The sequence below is a fragment of the Hippocampus comes genome, unplaced genomic scaffold, assembly GCF_001891065.2.
Source record: "Hippocampus comes isolate QL1 unplaced genomic scaffold, H_comes_QL1_v1.1 scaffold384, whole genome shotgun sequence".
NCBI lineage: Eukaryota > Metazoa > Chordata > Actinopteri > Syngnathiformes > Syngnathidae > Hippocampus > Hippocampus comes.
Genome location: NW_017805700.1, coordinates 75,772 through 100,634, shown reverse-complemented (window position 1 = coordinate 100,634; position 24,863 = coordinate 75,772). Strand labels below are relative to the sequence as shown.

Below are 24,863 nucleotides of genomic sequence, written 5' to 3'. Positions count from 1 at the left end.
TCTTCCCTATGAGTTGCATACATTTCATATCCATCAATTTTCATTTCACTTGTTTTTTCATCATCAAGCCAAGTTTCTGATATAGCAATTATTGTAAATGTATTAAATGTAGTCAAATATTCTTTGATTTTGGTGAAATTTTTATGAAGACTTCAACTATTTATGTGTATCACTGAAAACGTATTTTTCAGTTCTACCTTTGTATTGAATTGTTCGTGCGAATAACACTCGGAGTTTGTGATGCTGTAATTATGATTGAAGAAATTATTGTCTGGATCCAAGTTGTTCTCTGGGTCGAATGTCTTGTGTTCAGCATAATCAAAGATTTTAAAGTCCATGTTTGTGTTGTATGTTTCCTATATCAGTTAAGTCAAAGTCTATGTCTGGAGGTAATCAGCTCTCAGCATGTTGAAGTCGAGCCCGTTGAATTGTAGTACTAGTGCGGGGGTGGACGATGAGTTTGTCGTGCCTCAAGTAGGCAATTTCCCCTCTTTCATGTGCCGCTTTTAGTTTAGGAAGTAATTCTTTTCTTTTTTGACGTACAATATCTGTATAATCTTCATTAATGTAGATTTTGGTACCTTTTAAGTATTTTGCTCTCTGTAATATCATTGTTTTGTCCTTATATTTTTCAAATTTCACCACTACTGGCCTTGGTTGAGGTCTTCCCGATTCGTGTCTCCCCGTGCGGTGGGCTCTTTCCACCTCAATTGTCTCCTTAAATTGCAGTTGCTCCTTGAAGATTTTTTGTACTTTTTGCTCCGTTTCAGTCCACGTTTCTCCTTGCATTTCTTCAATTCCATCGATTATCAAGTTATTTCTTTTAGATAGTCCCTCTAAGTTGTCCATCTTGTCGGTTCAAACCAGCATACTGTCACATACTTTGAAGATTTCAGTTTGCATGGTTTTGCAATGGTCAGATCCATTCGTTTGTTGTTTTTTGATGTCATTGACCTCCTTTTGGGTGAAATTAAGACTAAATTTCAGTTCTTGTACTTCCCTGGAAAAATTGTCGAGTCGTGTGTTTGTTGAGTCCAGTATCATCTTTACACATCCTTTGAAGTGATCCTGTTGTTGCTACATGAGTGCTGTGAACAATTCTTTTTGTTGGATGAGTAGTTCATTGACTTGCGTAAGGGTCATCAATTCTTCATCCTGTTTAATGTCTTGTCCCCTTTTGGGCGGCATTTTTCGGGTTTCGTTGCTTGCCGGCTGTCAACTGGTTGATGATGTGTGCTGCCGTTCCCAAAGGGCCGACCGCCACTGGAGCTCCGAAGAGCCCCCTCGCCTGCCCACGCCGCCTCGGTGGTCGAGTGCGCCGCGCTGCCTCCGCCGCCTCCGCCGCCTCCGCCGCCTCCGCCGCCACAAATCAGCAGGAACACAAAACGGCCGCCACCGAAGGCCCGTCAATCGCGATCGCTGAAGGCCCAAACGAACGTCCCTGTCGCTCGCTCTCGCTGGCCGCCGTCGCCGCCGCCGGGCTAACCGATCGCTGGAGCCCCAAACGAATGTCGCTCGCTCTCGCTGGCTGTCACCGTGTTTGACTCTCACGGCTTGTCGTCGTCTTGTCAGCGCCTCTGAAAATCTACCCAGGGAAGTACAATGTGTCCTCGGTGATGCGTTTGTCTGTACCGTTTACAGCTGGTCATCAGTTCTCTGTGGAGCTCTTGGTGACTTCGGGAACTTTTGACGGGATTGAGGAGCTTCCTGGGCTTGATGAGGTCAAATGAAGGACGAAAGCAACTAACAAGATCAATGACCCAAAAGAGCCAAACATAGTCACATCACCCTGATTGGAAAGGCTCAAAGCCACAAAAAAAAAAAAAAAAAAAAACATTCAGAATTCAGTGATTATCTATTTCTGTATGTTTGAGCTGCAGATCACAGCACAGTAAATTACTTTTCTTTTTAACCAAAAAGCTAAAATTGTCAATCCATCCATTCATTAATTCATTCATTATCCAAACCGCTTTCTCCCTAGGGGGGTCGCGTGTGTGCTGGTATTTATCCCACCTGTCTTCGGGCAGTGGGCAGGGTATACCTTGAACTGGTTGCCAGCAAATTGCAGGCCACACATAGACAAACAACCATTCGTGTTCACAGTCACACCTAGGGATATTTTAGAGTGTTCCATTACCCTACCATGCATGTTTCTGGAATGTGTGAGGAAACTGGAGTACCCGGAGAAAACCCACGTAGGCACGGTGAGAACCTGCATGCTCCACACAGGAAGGCTGGGGCCAGAATCGAACACATGACCTTTGCACTGTGAGGTGTACGTGTTAACCAGTTGATTATCATGCCGTCCAAAACTGTCACCTTGATATGATCACAATCCTCTCCGTTCCCCTGCAGGTTTCCTGAGTACTGGTGACCAGGCAGCAAAGGGGAATTATGGTTTGTTGGACCAAATTCAGGCTCTTCGCTGGACCAGTGAGAATATTGCTGCCTTTGGTGGTGATCCGCTCCGTATAACTGTGTTTGGGTCAGGGGCTGGAGCCTCTTGTGTCAACCTTCTCACACTTTCTCACTACTCAGAGGGCAACCGCTGGAGCAACTCCACAAAAGGTAACATTTATTATCCCAATGGCAACCCAGAGATGTTGATTTCTTTGGAGTCCAACATGAGTTGTTGTTGTCTGTTAAGTGCTAAAGTTTGATTTGAATGTGATTTCAAATACACTATACATTTGAAATGTCAAGTTAGAGGGTAAATATTAAATGACAAGCTGATAGACATTTTAAGAAAAATGTGTGAAAAAAAGGAGATTAGACCCTTTTACCATATTTTCCCGACCATAAGGCGCACTTAAAAGTATTACATTTTCTCCAAAATGGTCAAGGCGCCTAATAATGCACCAAGTTCCAAAATCTGTGAATGCTGTTGTGTGACTTTGATAAGCGCTGAGCTTGATTGGCTGAAGTTTTGCCACCAAGCTTTTATTTCAAGGAAAGGCTGACGTTAAAGTAATAATAATAATAATACATTTTATTTAAAAGCGCCTTTCATGCCACCCAAGGACACTGTACAGACAATACAATGTAAAAATAAATAAGAGAAATATTGAGTAAAAACAGGACATAAAATCACAAAACAGAGAAAATGGAAGAATTATGTGTTATAGGCAGTCCTGAACTGGTGTGTTTTTAGATGGGATTTGAAAGTGGCGAGAGGTGTACAGTTTTGGAGGTCCAGAGGTAGATTGTTACAGAGCTTTGGAGCAGCGCGACTGAAGGCTCTGGCTCCCATAGTGCTGAGGCGGGCAGGGGGCACTGACAGGCGGAGGGAGGATGAGGATCTGAGGGAGCGAGAGGGGGTATGCACCTGAAGAAGGTCGGACAGGTAGGGAGAGGCCAGGTTGTGGATGGCCATATATGTATATAGGAGCAGTTTGTCGTTGATGCGGTATTGGACAGGGAGCTAATGGAGCTGCTGAAGGACGGGGGTGATGTGCTGCTGGGAGAGTGTTTTTGTAATGATGCGAGCAGAGGCGTTTTGAACCAGCTGGATTTTATGGAGAGACTTTTGAGGTAGGCCGAAGAGGAGAGCGTTGCAGTAATCTAAGCGGAATGTGACAAGACTGTGGACAATAATAGCAGTGGTGCGGGGGATGAGGGAGGGCGAAGTCTGTTAATATTGCGGAGGTGGAAATAAGCAGTGCTGGTGATGGTGCTGATATGTGACTGGAAGGTGAGCGTGCTATCAAGGATGACAGCCAGACTCTTAACCTGAGGGGAGGGGGACACTGAGGAACTGTCAATGTTGAGGGAGAAACTGTTTACTTTAGATAAAGTGGAGTTGGTGCCAAGAAGGAGGATTTCAGTTTTATTCGAATTTAATTTAAGAAAGTTTGTTGTGAACCATGTTTTGAGTTCGGAGAGGCAAGAGGTGACCGAGGGGGGTGGGAGTATGGAGTTTGGTTTGCAGGAAAGGTAGAGCTGGGTGTCATCAGCAAAGCAGTGAAAGTGGATATTAAATTTGCGGAGGATATGACCAAGAGGCAGGAGGTTAGATGAAAAGAAGGGGCCCTAGGACAGATCCCTGGGGTACACCTGTGGTGACTGGGGAGGGCTTTGAAGTGAAGGATTTGAGCTGGACAAACTGAGTGCGGCCGGTGAGGTAGGAGTGGAACCAACTGACGGGAGTGTGGGAGAGACCAATGGAGGAGAGTCTATTGAGGAGGATAGGGTGAGAGATGGTGTCAAAGGCGGCACTCAGGTCTAAGAGGTTGAGAATGGAGACTAAACCAGAATCAGCTGCTATGAGGAGATCGTTTACAATTCGGATTAGGGTGGTCTCCGTGCTGTGGCGGGGACGGAAACCAGATTGAAAAGGTTCATAGAGGGAGTGGAGGGATAGGTGGGAGTGGAGTTGAGCAGCAACAGTTTTTTTCAAGGATTTTAGAGATAAATGGAAGGTTGGAGATGGGGCGGAGGTTATCGAAGTTATTGGGGTCTGAACCGTGTTTTTTTAGTATGGGGGTAACAGCAGTGGTTTTGAAAAGTGATGGGACAATTCCAGAAGAAAGTGAGGAGTGGATAATGGCAGATATGAGGGGAAGCAGGGAAGGGAGGCAGGATTTGACGAGGGGTGAAGGGAGGGGGTCAAGCTGGCATGTGGTGGGCTTGGATTTGTGTATGAGGTTGGATATTTCAGCAGTCGTGGGTGCAACAAAACTGGAGATGGGATGACAAGGAGAAGGCGGTTCAGGTGGGGAGGGAGCTGGCAGGTTTTGATGGAGGTGATGATGGATCTTAAGGATTTTGTCACTGAAGTACTCCATTATGGAGTTGCAGGTTGCTGTGGAGTACAGGTGGAGGGGGACAGAATTAGGTGGCTGGAGGATTTTGTTCATGACAGAGAAGAGAGTTCTTGAGTTTCCTTCGTTGGAGAGGATGAGGCCGGAGGAGTAGGTGGATTTGGTTTGTGCAATTAGGTCCTTATATTGAGTGATATGGGTGGTGTACATGTCCTAATGGATGGTGAGACTGATTTTCTTGTAGAGACGCTCAAGTTAGCGGTTTTCTGATTTCATGGACCTAAGAGCAGGTGTAAACCAGGGGGCAGATGTGGAGAAGGAAGCAGTCCTGGTTTTCAGGGGGGCGAGAGAATTGAGAATATTTGTGAGCAGGTGCTGTAGTGAGCGATGAGGTCGTCTGGGTTTGAAACAGTGTCTGGGGGCAGGGAACGGTCGATAATGGAGCGGAAGGTGTCAATGTTGATATTTTTGGTGTTACAAAAAGAAATGAGGCGGGGGATTTTGATTGTAGAAAGGCAGAGTATGGTGTTAAAAGTGAGGAGGAAATGGTCAGTTACAGGAAGAACATCAGCAGTGGGCTTGAAGGGGGAGAGACCAGAGCAGCAAACCAAATCCAATGTGTGGCCTTCGATGTGGGTGGGAAGTCGATGAGACAATGTATCCCAAGGCTCTCCAGACAGGATGCGAAGTCTCTGGTGAATGGCAGGTTGAGGTTGTCCACGTGAATATTGAAATCTCCCAGAAAAATTAAATTTGGCGAGAGTGGATAGATGTGTGATTAGGCTGGAAAATTCATTGATAAAATCACCATGTGGCTTCGGGGGGCAATAAACTGTAGCGATGATGGTTGGTGCGGGTCCAGGGAGCTTAAAAACCAGGCATTCAAAAGAGCTTGATGCAGGAACGGAGACGGGCAGGACTTTTCATTTCACGCGGTGGATAACCGTGAGACCTCCTCCACGGTCGTTGCCACGGGGACGGCAGATGTCAACAAAGCCGGGAGGAGTCGATTCATTCAAAGCAGAGAAGTCGTTCGTCTGTTGCCAGGTTTCTGTTAAAATGAGAAAGTCGAGTTTGTGGTCGGTGAGGACATCTTGGATGAGGTGTCCTTTGCTCGTCAGTGAGCGGATGTTCAGCAGACCAAAGTTGACGGCAGAGGTGTCGTGTTTGACGGCAGCAGTTCTGTTAGCCGACCTAGCCAGGCGGGCCAATGCATGATGGTTGATGTTGCGGCCGGAGTTTCTGGGATGGCGTCGAGAAGTGGACCAGGTCGAGTTGATTGAACCGGAGTTTTTGTGCTCGACATGTCTGCGCGACCCGCGGTGGATGTAGCGACGTCGAGGCAGGCGAGCAATGTCCGGATGATGGTGCAGCTCCGGTGGCGGAGGCTCCGGTGCAATCCACTGGATCCGGAGAAGATCCGCGACAGAATTGTGGAGCAGTCCTGCCACTGGATGATGGCAGAACGTCAGGAACATGGACCTAAGAGCAGGTGGGGCGAGGAGGTTTTTGCGCCCCCTGTCGAGGGAGGAAAGCCGGTGTGGTGACAGCTGGTTAGCATAAGCTACCGGCGTTAGCCCGTGGACTAAATTACAATGGGGTTTGATTGATCAGATTAAGTGATGATTCAAGTTGTATCAATCAGAGTACCCACAGTCCAAGCAGAAGGGCAAATGAAAAATCAGAAGGATGATCTGAATTTAATAGAGCTCGGAGTGAGAAGCGGCAACATACACGCCTGCGTCCAACCCCGGAAGCGAAAATATGGTCAAAGTGGGAAGGGTGGGCGTGAAAGAGGATGCAAACGGTACGCCCCCAGTAGGAATCTATAGTGCTGGGATGTACATTGTGCTAAACAAAATAAGTTTGGCTCAGGACCCCTGAAAATGGCACCTACAAAGGGACTGCTTACAAAGCACAGTTGAAACTGCAAGATATCAGTTACGCAGATGACTATGGGAATCAAGCAGCCACGAGAGAATTCAAGATCAACTCATACATGGTGCTTGGTGCTTTCGTTTTATGAAACGCCGGCATCTATTCATCCAAGAAAGGATGACCATGACACAGCAACATCCGGCGTATTGCACAGCCAATATACCGTATATTAGAGTGTAATACTATTTAAATCTCTTTGTAGATGACAGGGTGGCATGGTGGAAGAGTGATGAGCACATCTGCACTCCTTATGACAGGAGACTCTGCCAGATGTTCCCAACAGACTCTCATACTAAATATGGCTCTGCTTGGTCAGATTGGCCTCTTCCCCAACCATTGTAACCAACTCACTACCAAGTGATGATCAGTTGACAATCCACGCCTCTCTTCACCCGTGTCCAAAACATTCACAATCCTGATGACACACCAACTGTCATGGATCTGTTTGTGACCAACAGGTGGCACTGTACGGCTCCGCCTCCAGCTGCACACCTGTTGGTCATTGTGTCGTTAGTGGTCACTTTAAAAGACTTGATGCCCGACCACTCGGTGTCGGGTCATTGTTTGTTGCTGTCACTGTTTCTGTCACTGTTTCTGTTGCTGACTCTGTTTCTGTTAGCGTTTTGCTTCTGCCATCGGTTTTGTTTGTTACTTTAGATTCTTGTTGGTGCAATCCACTGGATCCGGAGAAGATCTGCGACAGAATTGTGGAGCAGTCCTGCCACTGGATGATGGCAGAACGTCAGGAACATGGACCTAAGAGCAGGTGGGGCGAGGAGGTTTTTGCGCCCCCTGTCGAGGGAGGAAAGCCGGTGTGGTGACAGCTGGTTAGCATAAGCTACCGGCGTTAGCCCGTGGACTAAATTACAATGGGGTTTGATTGATCAGATTAAGTGATGATTCAAGTTGTATCAATCAGAGTACCCACAGTCCAAGCAGAAGGGCAAATGAAAAATCAGAAGGATGATCTGAATTTAATAGAGCTCGGAGTGAGAAGCGGCAACATACACGCCTGCGTCCAACCCCGGAAGCGAAAATATGGTCAAAGTGGGAAGGGTGGGCGTGAAAGAGGATGCAAACGGTACGCCCCCAGTAGGAATCTATAGTGCTGGGATGTACATTGTGCTAAACAAAATAAGTTTGGCTCAGGACCCCTGAAAATGGCACCTACAAAGGGACTGCTTACAAAGCACAGTTGAAACTGCAAGATATCAGTTACGCAGATGACTATGGGAATCAAGCAGCCACGAGAGAATTCAAGATCAACTCATACATGGTGCTTGGTGCTTTCGTTTTATGAAACGCCGGCATCTATTCATCCAAGAAAGGATGACCATGACACAGCAACATCCGGCGTATTGCACAGCCAATATACCGTATATTAGAGTGTAATACTATTTAAATCTCTTTGTAGATGACAGGGTGGCATGGTGGAAGAGTGATGAGCACATCTGCACTCCTTATGACAGGAGACTCTGCCAGATGTTCCCAACAGACTCTCATACTAAATATGGCTCTGCTTGGTCAGATTGGCCTCTTCCCCAACCATTGTAACCAACTCACTACCAAGTGATGATCAGTTGACAATCCACGCCTCTCTTCACCCGTGTCCAAAACATTCACAATCCTGATGACACACCAACTGTCATGGATCTGTTTGTGACCAACAGGTGGCACTGTACGGCTCCGCCTCCAGCTGCACACCTGTTGGTCATTGTGTCGTTAGTGGTCACTTTAAAAGACTTGATGCCCGACCACTCGGTGTCGGGTCATTGTTTGTTGCTGTCACTGTTTCTGTCACTGTTTCTGTTGCTGACTCTGTTTCTGTTAGCGTTTTGCTTCTGCCATCGGTTTTGTTTGTTACTTTAGATTCTTGTTGTTTCCAGGACTTTGTTCTGGATTTAGTTTTCTCAGCATTTTGTTAATACAGTTTGTCAAGTTGACCCTGCTCCTCCCTTCTGCCTGCTTTTTGGGGTCAATCATTGTACTGTAACCTTGGAGATCCTGGTGCCAAGTGCACTCTTAGGTTTGAACACGGGATCTGTTCAATGATCACAGAAGACCATTAACATAATACCTCTCGGGTTCTGGTTGGGATCTGTTCCTCCCAATCACATGCCACCCGATCTCTCACTGTCATTGCCCACATGAGCATTGAAGTACCCCAGCAAAATCAATGGGGGTGGGTACTCTGAGCTGCTGTTAGGTGTAACAGTGAGGACACATACCCCCACCCAAACGTGGAAGGAGGCTACACTCTGGTCTACCACGGTGAACCCTAAAATAGAGGCACTGAGCCTGGTGGCAATAGGTTTCCTCATTTCTGCTCTGAGGCTCCCACCAGGAAAGCTCAAGAGAGGAACAGAATCCATACCTTCTTAGAAGACTGGTACCAGAGTTGAAATTGTGTGTTAAGGCGAGCCGAACTACACCACATCGGAACTTTTCCACCTCACACACCACATCAGAGAGCTGACATTTCACATCCCGAGACGTAGCTTCCGAAGCCGGGGTCGGAATGCCAAACTTTGGCTACCACCCAGCTCTCTCTGCAACTGACCCTCTTCCGATGGAGAAGGGTCAGCTGCAGCGAGAGTATTGCCACTCCGACCTGGCCACCAAGCACTCGCTATCGAGCAACACATTCAGGCCTGGCTCCAGAGGGAAGCCTCGTTGACTTGAAGCACCAGACAACTAAGATCCTAGGATTATTGGGATGCGCAAATCCCCCTACCATTATAAGGTAATGCTTCACAATTATGAGTCAAATAAAAAAAAAAATCTTCACTGTTTGAAACAAAGCAACATGAATAGTACTACTTTTCTGATAGACAGATAGAAAATTGTGTTTTTTTTTTTTAAATCTAAATATCTGGATTATCGTTTTTTTGAAGAACAATTTTTGAAAAAATCCCAGAGGGAGAAGCCAGGAATGTGGAACAGAATGCACTCGGACCACGTCAAAGAATTTCTGTGTCGACCGAGGACCCTCCAAGCCAGAACGCCAACCAAGCCCTGTGCCTGTCATCCGAGTGGATGAACCTAAGTTTACACTCTTCCAAGGGAGGACGCGTACCCGTTGCAAACCTCTACCTGAGTAAAGTTTTTAGCAAGGATCGCGCCCAATATTTACCACCCACAGACTGCGCGATAAAGCCCAAGGTTCAACTTCCAAGCTCCGAACTATACCAAGTATCTAAATCAGAACAGCAGGCTTTGAAATAATATAACAACTTCACTCCGTGCCGGTCTAATTTTCCCATCAACATCCCCCGTAGACACTGGATGTATTTATTTATTTATTAAAGAAGGGTAAGACCATATGACTCTGTGCTGACGATAGAAACCTCAGTGAAATCACAGTAAAAAAAAATCAAGTATCCAATTCCGCTGTTAGATTCTGCCTTTGCGTCCCTACAATCTGCCACGATTGTTTCTAAACTTGATCTCCGCAGTGCTCTTACCATTTGGTAAGATTATGGGAAGGGGATGAGTGCCGCATTCAAGACACATTAGTATTTATAATAATAATACATTTTATTTATAAGCGCTTTTCAAGACACCCAAGGACACTTTACAATACCAAAAACAATAAAACACAAAACAATACGGGTTGAGCAGCGGCAGCCAAACGCACCAGCATTCACTCAATCCGGAAGTCCGAAAGAAACCACCGGAAGTCAGAAAGAAACCACAAGGGAGGGAGAGGGGGAGAAAAAAAAACACGCTCGAACTATCCTCATTTTGAGGATAATTTGAGTTAGGCAAAAAAAAACTCCTGCACAAGCATATGACAGTTACAACAGGTCACAAGACATAAACAATGAAGGTGGTGATACAAGGGAGTGTATGCGCGAGTGATTGTCTGGTTGTGTGTGCGTGTCAGGTCACAGCTGGTACGTCAAGGTCCTGGCAAATCAGACTATGGCCGAGAAGGAGGGGGTGATGGTGGGGACGAGCTTCCGTGCGTACTTTCATCAGGGGAAGGTCGAGATAGCAGATGTTGTTTTGGTAGCCGGCTGCCCAACAATACCCATGTGCTGCAGTCGATGTGAATAAGTTTATACAACGCAACATACAATTTTACAGAAATTGTAAAAGTATTACTCCTGAATATTTATTTCACTTTCAACCACTCGACATGTTCAGTGGCATCAGTGCTATACATGCACATATAGTTCTTATTGTTTTCTTTGTATTTTTGCCCTCTATGGACAATAAAAGCGGTATTGTGCTATGACCAAAACATAAATATAAATCTATATAAATAAAACATGAATTGGAATATTTCATATCACACAAATTTATGCGTTGTCTTTGATTTAAAGATGACAATACGCAAGAATTTACAAAAATTGTAGAAATTGTAACATATGGGGTAACCCATGTGTTACGAAAATCGTAGAAACTGTAACACAAGGGTTACGACAGCCTGGAGTCCATGGCTTATGTCTCTTAAGTGGCGTCGATCAGCCAAATCCGCGATTTCTTTCAATATTTGAGCACGTATTCCAGTTTCTCCAAGTTGTTGACCATCTTGCAGTGACGCTCCAAAACCGCAACAGTTTGTGGTTGAGCACAGTCTGAGTCTGAGTGTTGGACATCCGCACTATGCCATTCTTAGACCGGCAGCCTCTTCACTTCCAATAGAGCCGCTCCCGTCGGTTGAATTTTGCGATAGATCAGGAAACTGCTAACACCAAACAGCAGCATACCTGTTATCGGAAGGCCGATAATGTAGATGTCATCCACATCCTCAACGGACAGTGTTGACAGGCACACCATTCTCCGCTTCCTCCAGGGATCTAGGGTGTACCCAGCAGCAAGAGTCCCCGAGGGGCAAGTAGGCTCCCCACTGCCTGCTCTTCTCGTCGAGAAAATTTTGTCGATGGCATCGAGAGACCAGCCAACCAATTCCATGTTCGTTTTTAGGATGAAAATACGATAGGAGGCTTGGAAAAGTCAGACAAAGACAGCACATGGACTGAGTGGCGAGCAGGGAAGGGTGGGGGTGGGGGTGAGGGGGACAGGAGCAGAAAGCAAAAGCGTCCGCCTTCGTCGAGAGCCAAGCAAGAAGTATTTAGTCATGCCATATGGTCTCACCAACGGGCCTGCAGTTTTCCAGAGTTTGATTAATGATGTCTTCAGGCACATGCTCAATGTCTTTTGTTTTGTATACCTCGACGACATTTTGACTCTCGAGAAATTTACAGGAATACAAATAAGATGTCTGTATGATCCTCAAATGATTATTAGAAAACCCAATATTGTCAAAGCTGACAGTTTCTAGTGTTTATTATTGAAAAGGGTCAGCTTAGAGCCGACCCCTCTAAGACAGGGGTCCCCAAGTGCCGGTCCGCGGACCGGTACTGGTCCACAGGGCATTTGGTACCGGGCCGCACAGAAAGAATTTGCCTTAATTCCGTTTTATTTATTTCGGAATACGAAAGATGTTTTATTTTGAAAAATTACCGGATTCTCCGTTACATCCGTCTGTGTCACGCTTGACACATGTCAAGCCATGCTTCTCCATCACGTAACCGATTACGCTAAAAAAAAAATGCCAGAGCTCGCAAAAATGAGTAAAAAAACTGCTGGAGATCGCAAATGATGGCGGCCTTAAAAGTACGTTCGAGACAACTGGATTAAAGTTATGGCTGAATACTCTGAGATCACCACAATAGCACTGTTGCTATTTCCAACATCCTACCTGAGTGAGGCGGGGGGTTTCTGCAGCAACGGCGACTAAAACAAAATTACGAAGTAGACTGGACATAAACCACACACTTGAGGTGTCATTGTCTACTATTACCCCGAGATGGGACCGTCTGGTTGCAGAAAATCAAGCTCGGGGCTGTGGTGAGTCGTCATTTTCATGCACTTTGAATTTGCGTTGTATCGTATTTTGAAGGCATTAAACATTACCATCGCGATCAGTGTTGCGGCCAGATTAGACGCTCCTTGTGTTTATTATTATATTTCGAAAACACCACAGTTTTCATGCAGCTCATACCATATTATTTTGTTGTATTATTTCCGCCACACCTTAAATGCCGGTCCCTGAAAATATTGTCTGACATAAACCGGTCCCCCATGGACCAAAAAAGGTTGGGGACCCCTGCTCTAAGACACATGCAGTGATGGAATGGCCTACACCAACCACCCAAAAGCAATGACAGAGGTTTCTATGGTTCGGCAATTTCTAGTGGCGGTTTAGCCGTAATTATAGTCGGAGAGCTGCACCTCCCTCTTACCCGACTGACCTATGTTAAAACTCTGTTCAATTGGAATCTGTTGAAGTGGATTCTTCAGATTCAGGAGTGGTGGCAGTATTATCTCAGGGATACCCTGTCGACCAGAGATTCCACGCTGCACCTTCTTCTCTTGACGACTCAGCCGAGTCGAAGCCAATTAAGATGTGGGCAATCGTTCTGGCGTTACAAGAATGGAAACATTGGCTTGAAGGTGCCAAGGACCAGTTCACCATGTTCACTGACCATAAGAACCTCGCCTACATTCGCTCTGCTAAAACACTTAATTCCTGTTAAGTATGGTGGGCTGTGTTGCTGACTTGCTATGACTTCGTCTTGACCTATCGAAAAGGATCCAAAAACCTGAAACCAGACACACTTTTCAGACTCCATGATACTGTGGAAGAAAGTTCTGAATCTGAGACCATACTTCCCATCCACTGCATCATGGGGGAGCAACAATGGGACATCAAGAAAAAGATCATGGCGACCCAGGTATAGACCCAGCCCCACAGAAAGATTCTTTGTTCCAAACAACTTACGTCCTGAGCTTCTGCAGTGGGGGCATGCATTGAAGGTCACGTGGCACCCCGGGATCAATCTCACCTACACGCTCATTACGCAAAGGTTTTGGTGGCCTGAAATGAAAAGGGACATCACAGGCTTCATTCATTGCTGTTCTGCTTGACCTGTGACAAATCATCGCATCGGCACCCCATGGACTCATCTATCACTTCATTTCATCACTGGTCTCCCTATGTTTCATGGCAGCTCTGTCATACTCACCGTGGTTGATTCTCCAAGTTGTCCCACTTAGTGGCTCTGCCCAAGCTCCCATCAGTGCTTGAAACTGCCCAGCTACTCATCGTCCATGTTTTCTCCTCCATGAGATCCCGGTGGATCTTGTGTCCGACCGGTGTTTTTATCTAGGGTCTGGAAGTATTTTTGTTGAGCTTTGGGAGCTATGGCAAGTCTGTCTTCTGGTTACCTCCCACAGACCAAGGGCCAGACAGAGAGGGTCAACTAGAAGCTCGAATCTGCTGTGTGGTGTGTGTGTCCTGGTTGGAGTATACGCACAACACCCCTATCTCATCTGCTGCAGGTCAGTCTCCCTGAATGTCAGCATATGGTTATCAACCACCATTGTTCCGAACCCAGGAGGGCCAAGTGGAGATTCCATTTGTCCAGCTCCACCGACAACGGACTCACAGAGTTTGGAAGGAGACCAGAGCAGACCTCGCACACCACGCCCCAAGCTACCAACCCAGGCAAAAGGTATGGCTGTCGACTCGGCAGTTGCACCTGGCCGGTCCTTCACGCAAGCTGGGACCTTGTTACATCAGGCCATTGGAGGTGGAGTCCGTAGTCAACCCTGTGTGCGTCATCCTGTACCCACGTCTCCCTTTTGAAGCTGGTGGAGTCTTTCTTCTTGTCTCCTTCACCCTCCACACCACCACCTCCACGTGTTACTGCTGGTGATCCATTGTACACGCTGAAGGACATTTTGGACTTGCAGGGGAATCCAGTATCTGGTCGACTGGGAAGGATATAGACCAGAGAAACACCGATGGATCCCCTGCTCCTGGATTCTGGACCTGCCCCTTCTTCATGATTTCCACACATCCCACCCCTCTAAACCAGGTAGTCTGCCAGGAAGCATCTGTTGTGGGAGTTGGGGGAGACTGCAATGCTGTTTTTACAAGAGATAGAATCGCTGAGGTAAGTTGGCAAAGTGTCACAAGGTAGAGCAAGAGCATTGTCACATGTACATCAAAGATTCTATATCCTCGGGGTCAGGAAATGGAAGGGGGTCGTCAGAAAGGGGATCAGGACTTATTATGGACGGCATTCTGTGAAAGCTGGGTATAGTTCATGGTAGAAAGATTATGCGCAATCATGCAACGAACACGGATCGATACAACAGGAGAAAACAAAAAGCAGAAGGAGACCGATGGTCGGAGGCAAACGTCCCAAGCCCCAGGGGTGGAGGTGTCGTCGGCCTTCAGATCGGTTAACAGATAATTAAAGTGCTGGAGGGTAACACACATGTTGGCAGAAGGGTTGGGGGACATAAGTACAGCAATGTTCACCCACGATGTGACAGACACCACCTTGAGAAGCCAGAACAATGTCCAAAGCAATGTGTTTTCTGACTGCCATGTTGCTGACAGCCACCATGAATGGTGAGAGGGTGGCCAACCAGTCATTGATAATGGCCGTGAGATTTTCGAGCTGGAAATGCAGTTGGTCGATCTTGCAGGCATTGACGGTCCCCAAGGAGGGCAAAATGCCCCCGGGCACTTTCGTGCCCTGAGAAATGAAAGCGCGAAATGGCGGACGTGGCGCCTGGAGTGGGAGTGGGGGCAATATTGTGGATAGTAGTGTGTGAAATGGACGAGTTGCTCCAGAATAATGACAGCCGGGGAAACATCTACCAAGGTGCATGTGCCAGACCAGTGTGGGGCAGTACCTGGAATATGTCGCTGCCAGAGAGCCAGACATTTTCGCAGGGAGCCCACCCCTGCGGGAAAGGCCACGCCAGAGTGAAGGAGGGATGGTTTGGAAATTACTGTTCGGAATTTACTATTGCCGTGGAACGAGAAAGACTGGCCACAATGGTATAATTACAGAGGGTTGCGGTCCCCAGCAAAGGTCGGGATGGTGCATTTGGACTGAAAAAACAAACAGGATGGTGGACAGGAGAGGACAATGAGTGGACGCTGGCTACAGAGTCAAAAGGTATCAACAAGTGTCTTAAATGACGAGCCATTTGAGTGTGCGAAGAGTGGAATAAGTCAGGTGAGTGCAGGGTTTGGGAAGAGAGTCGATCACAAGCCAGGCATTCCTGGCCTTTTTATCAACATGGGTCTTTATTCGGGAGTGAAGTGCACACAGGACAGAGGAGTTGTCCAATGGGCGAGGTTGAATAGGCAATGCATTGGGCGGTGAGTAATGAAAGAGGGTGCACACGTAACAGGAACCGTTCCAACCGGCCTTAATAACAAAGTTCCACCAGGAGTTACCATCGGTTTTACCGGAATGTGATTCGGCCGCCCAGTCTGTGTGTTGATGTGACAGCGGGACAAGGGTTTGGGGAATGTTAGGATAAACACTGGGTGGGGAGACGGAATGGGTAGCGTTTATCTCTGTGAGGCCAACCGAGGAAATGGTTTGGATGGGGAACACGATTACAGTGAAACTCCTCTACAACGAAACCTACATGGGCGAAAATACCTCCTAGTGTGAAAAAATCTTCATGTATTAACAACATTCCCACTCTCCTGCCCCCCATACAATGAAAAAAACCCCTGCATTATACAAAATCTTTTTCTCTGCTCTTGCCTCGCGACCTCGCTTTGTTCAGAAACGGCAACAGCAATCACCACTCTGGTTTACAGTAAATATTCCCATCTACGGAGTTCTTTCAAAAGGAAACTAAAACTAAAAACCGATGCATTAAAATGTCGACTACGATGTTACATTAACGATCAATTCATAACACCGGAATTTCCACTACCCGGAACCCGGGAGCCATACAGAAGCATGCAGTGGCGAAAACACAAGCAAGTCCCGCTCGATAGTACGGTATAAGTCTGTCTGCGCCGCTATTTACTCTCATTGGATACAAAACGGCGACATGTAAGTGACTCTAATAGCATGAGTTTTACTGGAATAGTGGTTTCGTTCACAGCTCAGAGTTTCCTGAATGTAACATACTCATAGCTGCTCTGCCATTGGCTTACCAAGCATCATCCTGGCATCCGATTGGCCAAGAGGGACCTCACTATCTATGTGTGTAGATACTGTAGCTAGATCCATGGAATGCATCCGATTAGCTGCTCAGAGTAAATTGCTTGTGGCTCGACGTACAATCAAATAAACAAACGTTTCCTGGAATGCTTTACTTGTTATCATGCAAAAAACCTTCCACTAACTGGAGCGCTAATTAGAGAGAAGACAAGTTTCATCACGCTAACTATGGCCATCGAGGACTACGAAGCGTCCCCGTGGCTTAAATGTTCATTGCAGGACATCAGCTGAGCGATGCTGTCTTGGGTGGCGATCGAGGGGAGGTCGAGTTAGATACAGTGAGATGGTGGAAAGAAAAGCCACCGGATCCAGGAAGTAGTTGTTATTGTTAGATTCAGACGCAGCATGAACGTTGCATTGCTAAAATGGCTACAAAACGGACCTTTGGATGTCAAGCAGCTAAGACAAGAAGCGCTCTGACGCTGGAAGAGAGGGTAAAAGTGATCAAAATGAAAGACGGAGGAAGCAAAATAAAATACATTATCCAAGAAATTTCTCTTTCCCTTTTTTTTTCTTTCTACACTGACTATATGAAGTGTCGAATAAGTGTGTGCTCATACTTATGCATCATTGGAATAAAAATAAAGAGTACACGTACGTTTGTGTGTGTGTGTGTGTGTGTGTGTGTGTGTGTGTGTGTGTGTGTGTGTGTGTGTGTTGTGTGTGTGTGTGTGTGTGTGTGTGTGTGTGTGTGTGTGTTGACATCTGACATCAAATTTTGCTACAGTGAAAAACCCTCTGTTGTGAAAAATTTCTTGCTGCAAACATGATTTCGTTGTTTCACTGTATCATGACTAAGAGAGTAAGGAGACAGGTTCTCTGTAAACCGTGCATATCGGGTTGGTAATTGTCAGGGTTCATCTGGGTTTTTGACAGTGGTTTGGTCAGACATTAGGGTGTACGGGCCGTGTCGTCCTGTGGTGTAGCCGAGGAGGATGCCTCAGCACTTCCGTTGATGATGTCTTTGTCTTTTCTTTCATGGTGGCTTGGTACACCACTTTGTGCAGAGGAGCGCTGATTTCACCTCACTCTGTTGTTGGTGGCTTGGCACGCCACGTGGTGTAGAGGAGCGCTGATTTCACCTCATCTTTTTTTTTCACGGGCTGTGGGACTTGAAGCGAGGTCTTTGTCACTCTTTTACAGTGGGAGGCGTGGACCCAGGTAGCCCTCTCAGCGTCCTTTACGGTGGTGTGGGTGATGAACAGCCCTTGGAATGGCCCAAACCAGTGCCGATATATGCAGTTCGTGGGTCTGAAGTTCTTCACCAGCACGTAGTCACCTGGTTGGATGGTGTGCAGTGGGTGGTCTGCATGTTGGGGCAACGAAGTGGAGACTTCTCGCCTCATGGAAGAGAAAGACTGCAAAAGATGTATACAGTATGAAATGAGAGCATCCTCACAGAGAGGAGCACTTTATGACCGACACGTTTGGGAGGCCCAAGAGAGTGGCAGTGTGAGGAGACAAAGAGTGTCTGTCTCAAACTCCTCCCGAGACAGTGGGCCGCAATGAGAAGGTTGTCGACGTATTGAAAAAGGGCAGAACCTGGCGACAGTACAAGAGAAGAAAGACTCTGGGCCAGAGCCTCACAAAAGAGGGTGGGACTACAGGTCGGCCCAGAGTGAAGTGGGCACCTGAGCCAAGAGTGGTGAGACATCATCAGGTGTCAAAGAGACAGCATGAAGGTTATTGAAGGAGAGTTCATCTTTACTCCAAGAGTTGGTGTCTGGAATGAAGAAGATGCTTCGCAGAGTGTCTCCATGTTATGGTAAAGGGAGCTTAAAAGCACGCAATGATGGAGAGAAGCAGGCCTCCAAGTCAGAGGGAGAGGGGAACCAGTCATCTGCATCAACACATTGTTTAACAAAAGGTCTAGCGTCCTTCCATTGTTTGTGCCATGATGTAGCCAAAGAGACATGAGGAACAGCATCGGGTGGCATTTGAAAATAGGGGATCCGTTTGAGTCAACATGACAGTCCCGCCGCAGAGGAAAAAAAGAGTCGTCATTGAAATGTATTCGTTGGGGTGACAGGAAAACAATTTTCATATTGAAGTCTCCTGGAGCCTCATAGGTGTAAGGGGTTACACAATGCTGAGCCTTGGCGCCAAACCGCTGGTGGAAGAAGCAGAAGGCCTTTCTTGTGCCACTTCCATGCGACCACCGTGGCCACCACTGTCGGGTCCGCATCTCGTGTCGCTTCCAGGAGGGGATCGGCCACCACACTCTGCACGATGAACTGCCTTGTAGCCAGCAGAACTTGATCGGCTTCTTCAGCCAAGCCCAGATAATCGCCGTCCGCCAGACGAGCGGAGTTCACTAACACCGCGCGTACAGGATGCGATAGCTGTCGTAGAAAATGTGCGGGAAAAGGAATCTGCCCTCATTCGAGCCTGAGAGCGACAAAATTTTTTTTCAGGAGATATATTGCCGTAACATCACTCAACCGGGAAAGGAGTCTCTCAGCTCTCTCTGAGTCCGACAAACTGAACCTCCTGAGCAGAAGCAGTTTGAGCGCATCGTACTTCCCGTTCGGTCGAGGTGTACAGAAGAGCTGCATAACTCCACGTGTAGTCAGTCGGTCCAGGGCCACCAAGACCATGCAATACTTCAGCTCATTGATAATGATTCCTCATATGTGAAAAAGTGCTTTTACATTCTGAAACCAGGAAGCCGGGTCGGTCTGCCAGAACTCCAGCAGCCTCACAGTAGCGGCGACGGCTGCCAGTTGCAGGAGTTGGGGCAATATGGCCGAGGAAGACACCTCTTCGTCCGCTGCTCAAAACATATTCGACGCCGGGGTCACCAATGTGGCAGTACTAATGCAGTACACACGACTGACTGGAAACATGTCTTTATTCCACAACTGCCAACAAGTGAATCTCTCGCATTGCAAAAATTAATGTCAACTCACCCCCAAAAGCCCCGTCTGCTGGGTGAGAGGCATGGTCCTTAATATCCGCCACAACATGTTAAAATTGAGAAAATGTGTGATAGGGGGGCTCTGAATAGGATTTTCCTTTGATGGGGGGACTTTTTTTGATGTTCTTTAATCAACAATCAACAAAGGTGTCTGAAGCTCTTTCTGCAGTGTTCTGGCAGATTCAAATACTATTGGTCTTTATGTACAGAACATGTCTGGGTTTTGCGTAGTGGCATACTACCTTTCATGTGACGCGGAGAGAGGGAATTTGAGTTTTGTGTGAGATGTTTTTTTTTTTCTTTGGATTTTCCATATTTGTTGTTTTATTGTCTCAACTTCAATAAACACAAAAAACAACACCAACACACAGAAACACAAATTTGAATTCAGGTTGGCAATTATTTAAAATGGTGGTGTCTAAATTACTTTTCAGAGGGGGTTCACCACTGCCATTTCATAAGCAGCGAGGATGACACCTATCTGATGATATATTCACAACATTTAAAATCAGTTCCTTAAAGAAACCATAAAATGTTTTTTAAAATATTCTGGGATAACATGCTGGATCTGATATCATCAAATTTGTCCCTTTATTCATTTGCAAAGTCCTCACAGTTAGAGGGATAATTGTGGCCTTTGCATATCCCGCTCTTTTTGTTTTTTTTTGTTTTTTTCTCTGCCTAGCCTATGTGACAATATGTGACACCACGGTCTTAACTGGTGCAATTAGATTGGAAGATGTAGAGCCAGGAAAAGATGTATATGTATTTATTTTTTGTGTTTGTGTGCTCTATATCATGTCTTGATTGTACTGTGTATGTACTATACAGTTTGTATTAATATGTTCTATGTATATATATATTCTATGTATATATTGTCAAATATTGACTTGGACAGCATCAAGTGTGAGTATGTGCGTTTGTGCTTGTGTTTGGAGGTGTCTCTGTTTCTAAGTGTTCTTGTATCTGTTCTGTTACCATTAATTTTAATGTTGTTTCACTAGTGATTAAATGAATGTTTTTTGAAAAAAACACTTGAAAATAAGAAGATATTTCTGAAAGAGCTATCCTTGAAATAAATAAAGCAAATAAACATTATGATTGCACAAAGCTCTTTACTCGGGTTTTAGCTATTTTTTTTTTTTTTGTCTTATAACAATAATACTTTGTTTTTGATTTGCATATTTCATTATTGGTGTCATTTAAAAAACTTTATAAAAATATTTGCCCCTTTTTTTCTTTTCTCTATTTCAAATATATTTAGGGCTGTTTCAAAGGGCCATCACCCAGAGTGGCACAGCACTGTCAAGCTGGGCTGTTAGCTTCCAGCCAGCTAAGTATGCCAGAATGCTGGGCCGCAAAGTTGGCTGTAATCTTGACGACACCGTTGAGCTTGTGACGTGTCTTCAGAGAAAGCATTACCAGGAGTTGGTGGATCAAGACATCCAGCCAGCACGGTACCACATTGCCTTTGGACCTGTTATTGATGGTGATGTAATCCCTGATGACCCTCAGATACTCATGGAACAAGGTACAAGAACAAATTTTGGGTTCAACTATTTGGTTTATTATTTAGTCTTTCATACATTATTATCATACTGTACTTGATGTAACCAGTGAAAGTAGCCAAACTACGCCTAATTTTGTAGTGCAATTTGATTTTAACTCTCCTTGAGCTGTCCACTTTCTGTGGTGGAGCAGTTTGCGTGACCCAGGGCAAACAGGTGATAGGTGAGGGACCAGACAAAGCATAGCTCAAGAACCCCCTGTATAAAGAAATATCTGGAACACCTTTTCCCTCACATGGGTCACTGGATCTCCCCTCTTGAACTCGGCCTGGAGTCTTGATGGCAAGCACCTGGTGGCTGACCCTGCAGCCTGGAGAGGCACCATTGGTCCCATTCGTCATGGGGGGAAAGGGGCCAAAGGCGTGGGGACCTTGTCATTTCAGTCGGCTACAGAAACTGACTCTGGAGGCATGAAACATCACCTGTCTGGCGTCTAACGAGTCAGAGCTGTTGTCTGAAGCATGCGAGGTTGAGCCGTTTCCCACTACATATGAGAGGTACCGAGTAGGTGTGAGTACAGCATTATGGAGTTCCATCCAGGTTGGAGTGAGACTCAGCACCTCCAAATTTGAGACCCTTGTTCTAAGTCAGAAAAAGGTAGCGCCGCCTCGCTGGGTCGGGATAAGACCCTGCATTCTTGGTAAAGATGGAGCTGAGCTAAAAGACATAGCTCCTGATTTAGTTGACAAAATTAATTTTTCAATATAAAACAATATTTCCAACCTCCTTTGGTCACAAGCGGTGGATAGGGACCGAAAGAATAGGGCCCAAATATGTTTTTACAATAGTGTCCTGGCTGTCTTAGAGGTAGGGTCAAAAGCTTGGTCGTCCATGAGGGACTCAGCGTAGAGTTGCTGCTTCACCATATTTCGACAATCCAGTTGTTGCTTGGGCATCTGCCACTGATACAGTACCACCTCTCTGGTGACGTGTTCCAGGCATGCCCCACCAGCAGGCAGCTCTATTACAGACCCAGAACATACGAGAGAGACTATATCTCCTGGCTGGCTTAAGAATGCTTACAGATACCTCTTGAGGAATTTGAAAGAGTGGCTGGAGAGAGGGAAGGTCTGGGCTTCCCTGCTGCTACTCAGCAGAACAAGGTGGATGGATGGGTTATGGATGTATGTATGGATGTATGAATGGATCAATGGAAAAAAAATGCTGACACTTTTTATAGCATGTCAACTTTCTTCTCTGTTTCATTTTCAGGTGAATTCCTTAACTATGATATTATGCTTGGAGTGAACCAGGGTGAGGGTCTTAAATTTGTGGAGCTGATCGTGGACAACGAAAATGGTGTTCAGGCCAATGACTTTGACTACGCTGTGTCAAGCTTTGTGGATGACCTCTATGGCTATCCAGAGGGTAAAGACATACTCAGAGAGACCATCAAGTTTATGTACACAGATTGGGCCGATAGGCACAACCCAGAAACACGCAGGAAGACCTTGCTGGCCCTATTCACGGATCACCAGTGGGTGGCACCTGCTGTTGCCACAGCTGACCTGCACTCTAGCTTTGGGTCTCCTACTTACTTCTATGCATTCTATCATCACTGTCAAACAGAACAGGTGAGTCTCTCACATCCTTGTTTCCTTGTGGTAATCATCAATATTTTAAAAATAAATATGATGTTATAAACCATTGCACAACTAGTAAACTCCTTGACACAGTTATATTCTAAGTGACTTCCGAGGTGCATTTCATGATCTTGGAGATGCTTACAAACACAATTCCAGTGAAGTTGGAATGTTGTGTAAAATGTCAATAAAACAGAATACAATGACTTGCATAACATTTTCAAACTATATTCAGTTGAATACACTACAGCAGGGGTGCCCACACTTTTTGGACAGAATATCTACTTTTCAATCAAGCAACCCTCCGCGATGGACCCCTTACCGCGCATGCACATACACACGCAAGCCATGATGAGCAACAGCCTGACATGGAGGAATGCAACGCACTTTTGCAGCCTGTCAACTATCGTAGCTCACACGTACCATTTTAAAGTGCTTCCCTCGGCCCTCTAGATTCCTATTCTTTGCCCGTGCCCTCGGTGAATTGTACACGAAACAAACTCTGTATGAGAATAATGATAGCGATAAAAGATATAGCGCAACAGCTCTGATCACAAGCTGCAATTGCAGACTGCTGAGTGCTAACAACATCCGGTGACGCAGGTCACGCGCCACCGCAGGTTAACGATTTACCTGCTTTATATATATATATATATTTTTTTTTAATTTTGTGAAAATGAGACTGATAGGATGATTAGGGTGCAGTGTACATTAATACAAAAAAATATATTACTAACATGCACAAAGACACACAAATGGTTGTTTGTTTTTTTTTCTTCTCTACACCTCTCGCGATCGACTTGGGACCAGTCTGCGATCGACGTAATGGGCACCCCTGCACTAAAGGATGAAATAAGATATTTTAACTTCAAAGTTAGATCATTATTGTTTTTTCTTATAAATATTCTCTCATTGTGAATTTGAAAAGGAATGTATCAAGTGTGATTAGTGCAATTTCAAAAGCAAGCATCTGTGATGGTATAGGGGTGTGTTATTTGGTCATGGCATGGGTAAATTGCACATCGTCTGTGTAATGTCTTAGGGAAATCCTTATCATTTCAGCAAGACAATGAAAGACAATGCAGGCATCAAATTCCAAATGAGTGAATATTTGCAAAAACAAAAAGCAAACATTTTATAACGATTGTTTATCATTTGTAATGCATTAGTTTAAAGATGAAGTCATAATGAGCAATCATGAACACATGATGAATCAATCATTTGCAACAATTGGAGCATTATGAATGAATAATTTGCAAATATTAACGATTAGCTAAAAATTAAGAAATGAAGACACAATGAACAAATATTATTCATATTAATAGTTTGCAGCATTTAGTTTGCAATGATGGTAATTTAATCATTTGCAAATGTTAACAGATGATTAACTCTTAAATAAGGAATAACCTTCACTAATCTTTGCAATGTACTCGCTTAAGATTAATTCATGAAGAAAAATTCTTGTTGAATAATTTTAACTATTTAAGGGTCAGGAGTTAATTGGAGTTAAAAGTGTAATTGGTGGCACAGTGATAGACTAGTTAACACATCCGCCTCACAGTGCAGAGGTTGTGGGTTTGAATCTGGCCCGGCCCTCCTGTGTGGAGATTGCATGTTCTCCCAGTGCCTGCGTGGGTTTTCTTCAGGTATACGGGTATCCTCCCACAATAAAATGTATTATTCCCTAAAAACATGCAGGCTCGGTTCATTGAACACTCTAAATTGTCCCTAGATGTGACTGTTACCCCTTTTCCTCCAAAAAAACTTAGTACCAAAGGCAGAAAAAGCACTACACAAGTGAAGGTTCATTTACCATTCACCATGTGCATCTCAGCAAACATTGTACAATTAACTATAGACAGATCAATAATCCCACTCGAAATGGAACAAATAAAGCATGACTAGATGATTGACCCCAACGATGGACCTTTAATTCACTTCAAATTGCAGATAGAAAACAATCAGGTCCAGAACTCAAAAAACACAGTCAACAGGTGATGTCTTATTTGAGAGTGGAAAAGGTTGGTGATCAATTA

The 24,863-nt window shown here is 45.4% G+C and overlaps 1 protein-coding gene across 3 annotated transcripts in view; it reads left to right on the top strand.

The window, feature by feature from the left end:
- The window catches only part of nlgn1 (neuroligin 1), a 136,950-nt gene that overhangs the window by 79,629 nt on the left and 32,458 nt on the right, over nucleotides 1–24,863 (top strand). For all 3 annotated transcript variants that reach the window (XM_019882626.1, XM_019882628.1, XM_019882627.1), the window contains 3 exons: nucleotides 2,356–2,568; nucleotides 20,941–21,207; nucleotides 22,457–22,818. In XM_019882626.1, coding sequence (XP_019738185.1) covers nucleotides 2,356–2,568; nucleotides 20,941–21,207; nucleotides 22,457–22,818 — 842 coding nt within the window. The remainder of the gene's footprint in view (nucleotides 1–2,355; nucleotides 2,569–20,940; nucleotides 21,208–22,456; nucleotides 22,819–24,863) is intronic.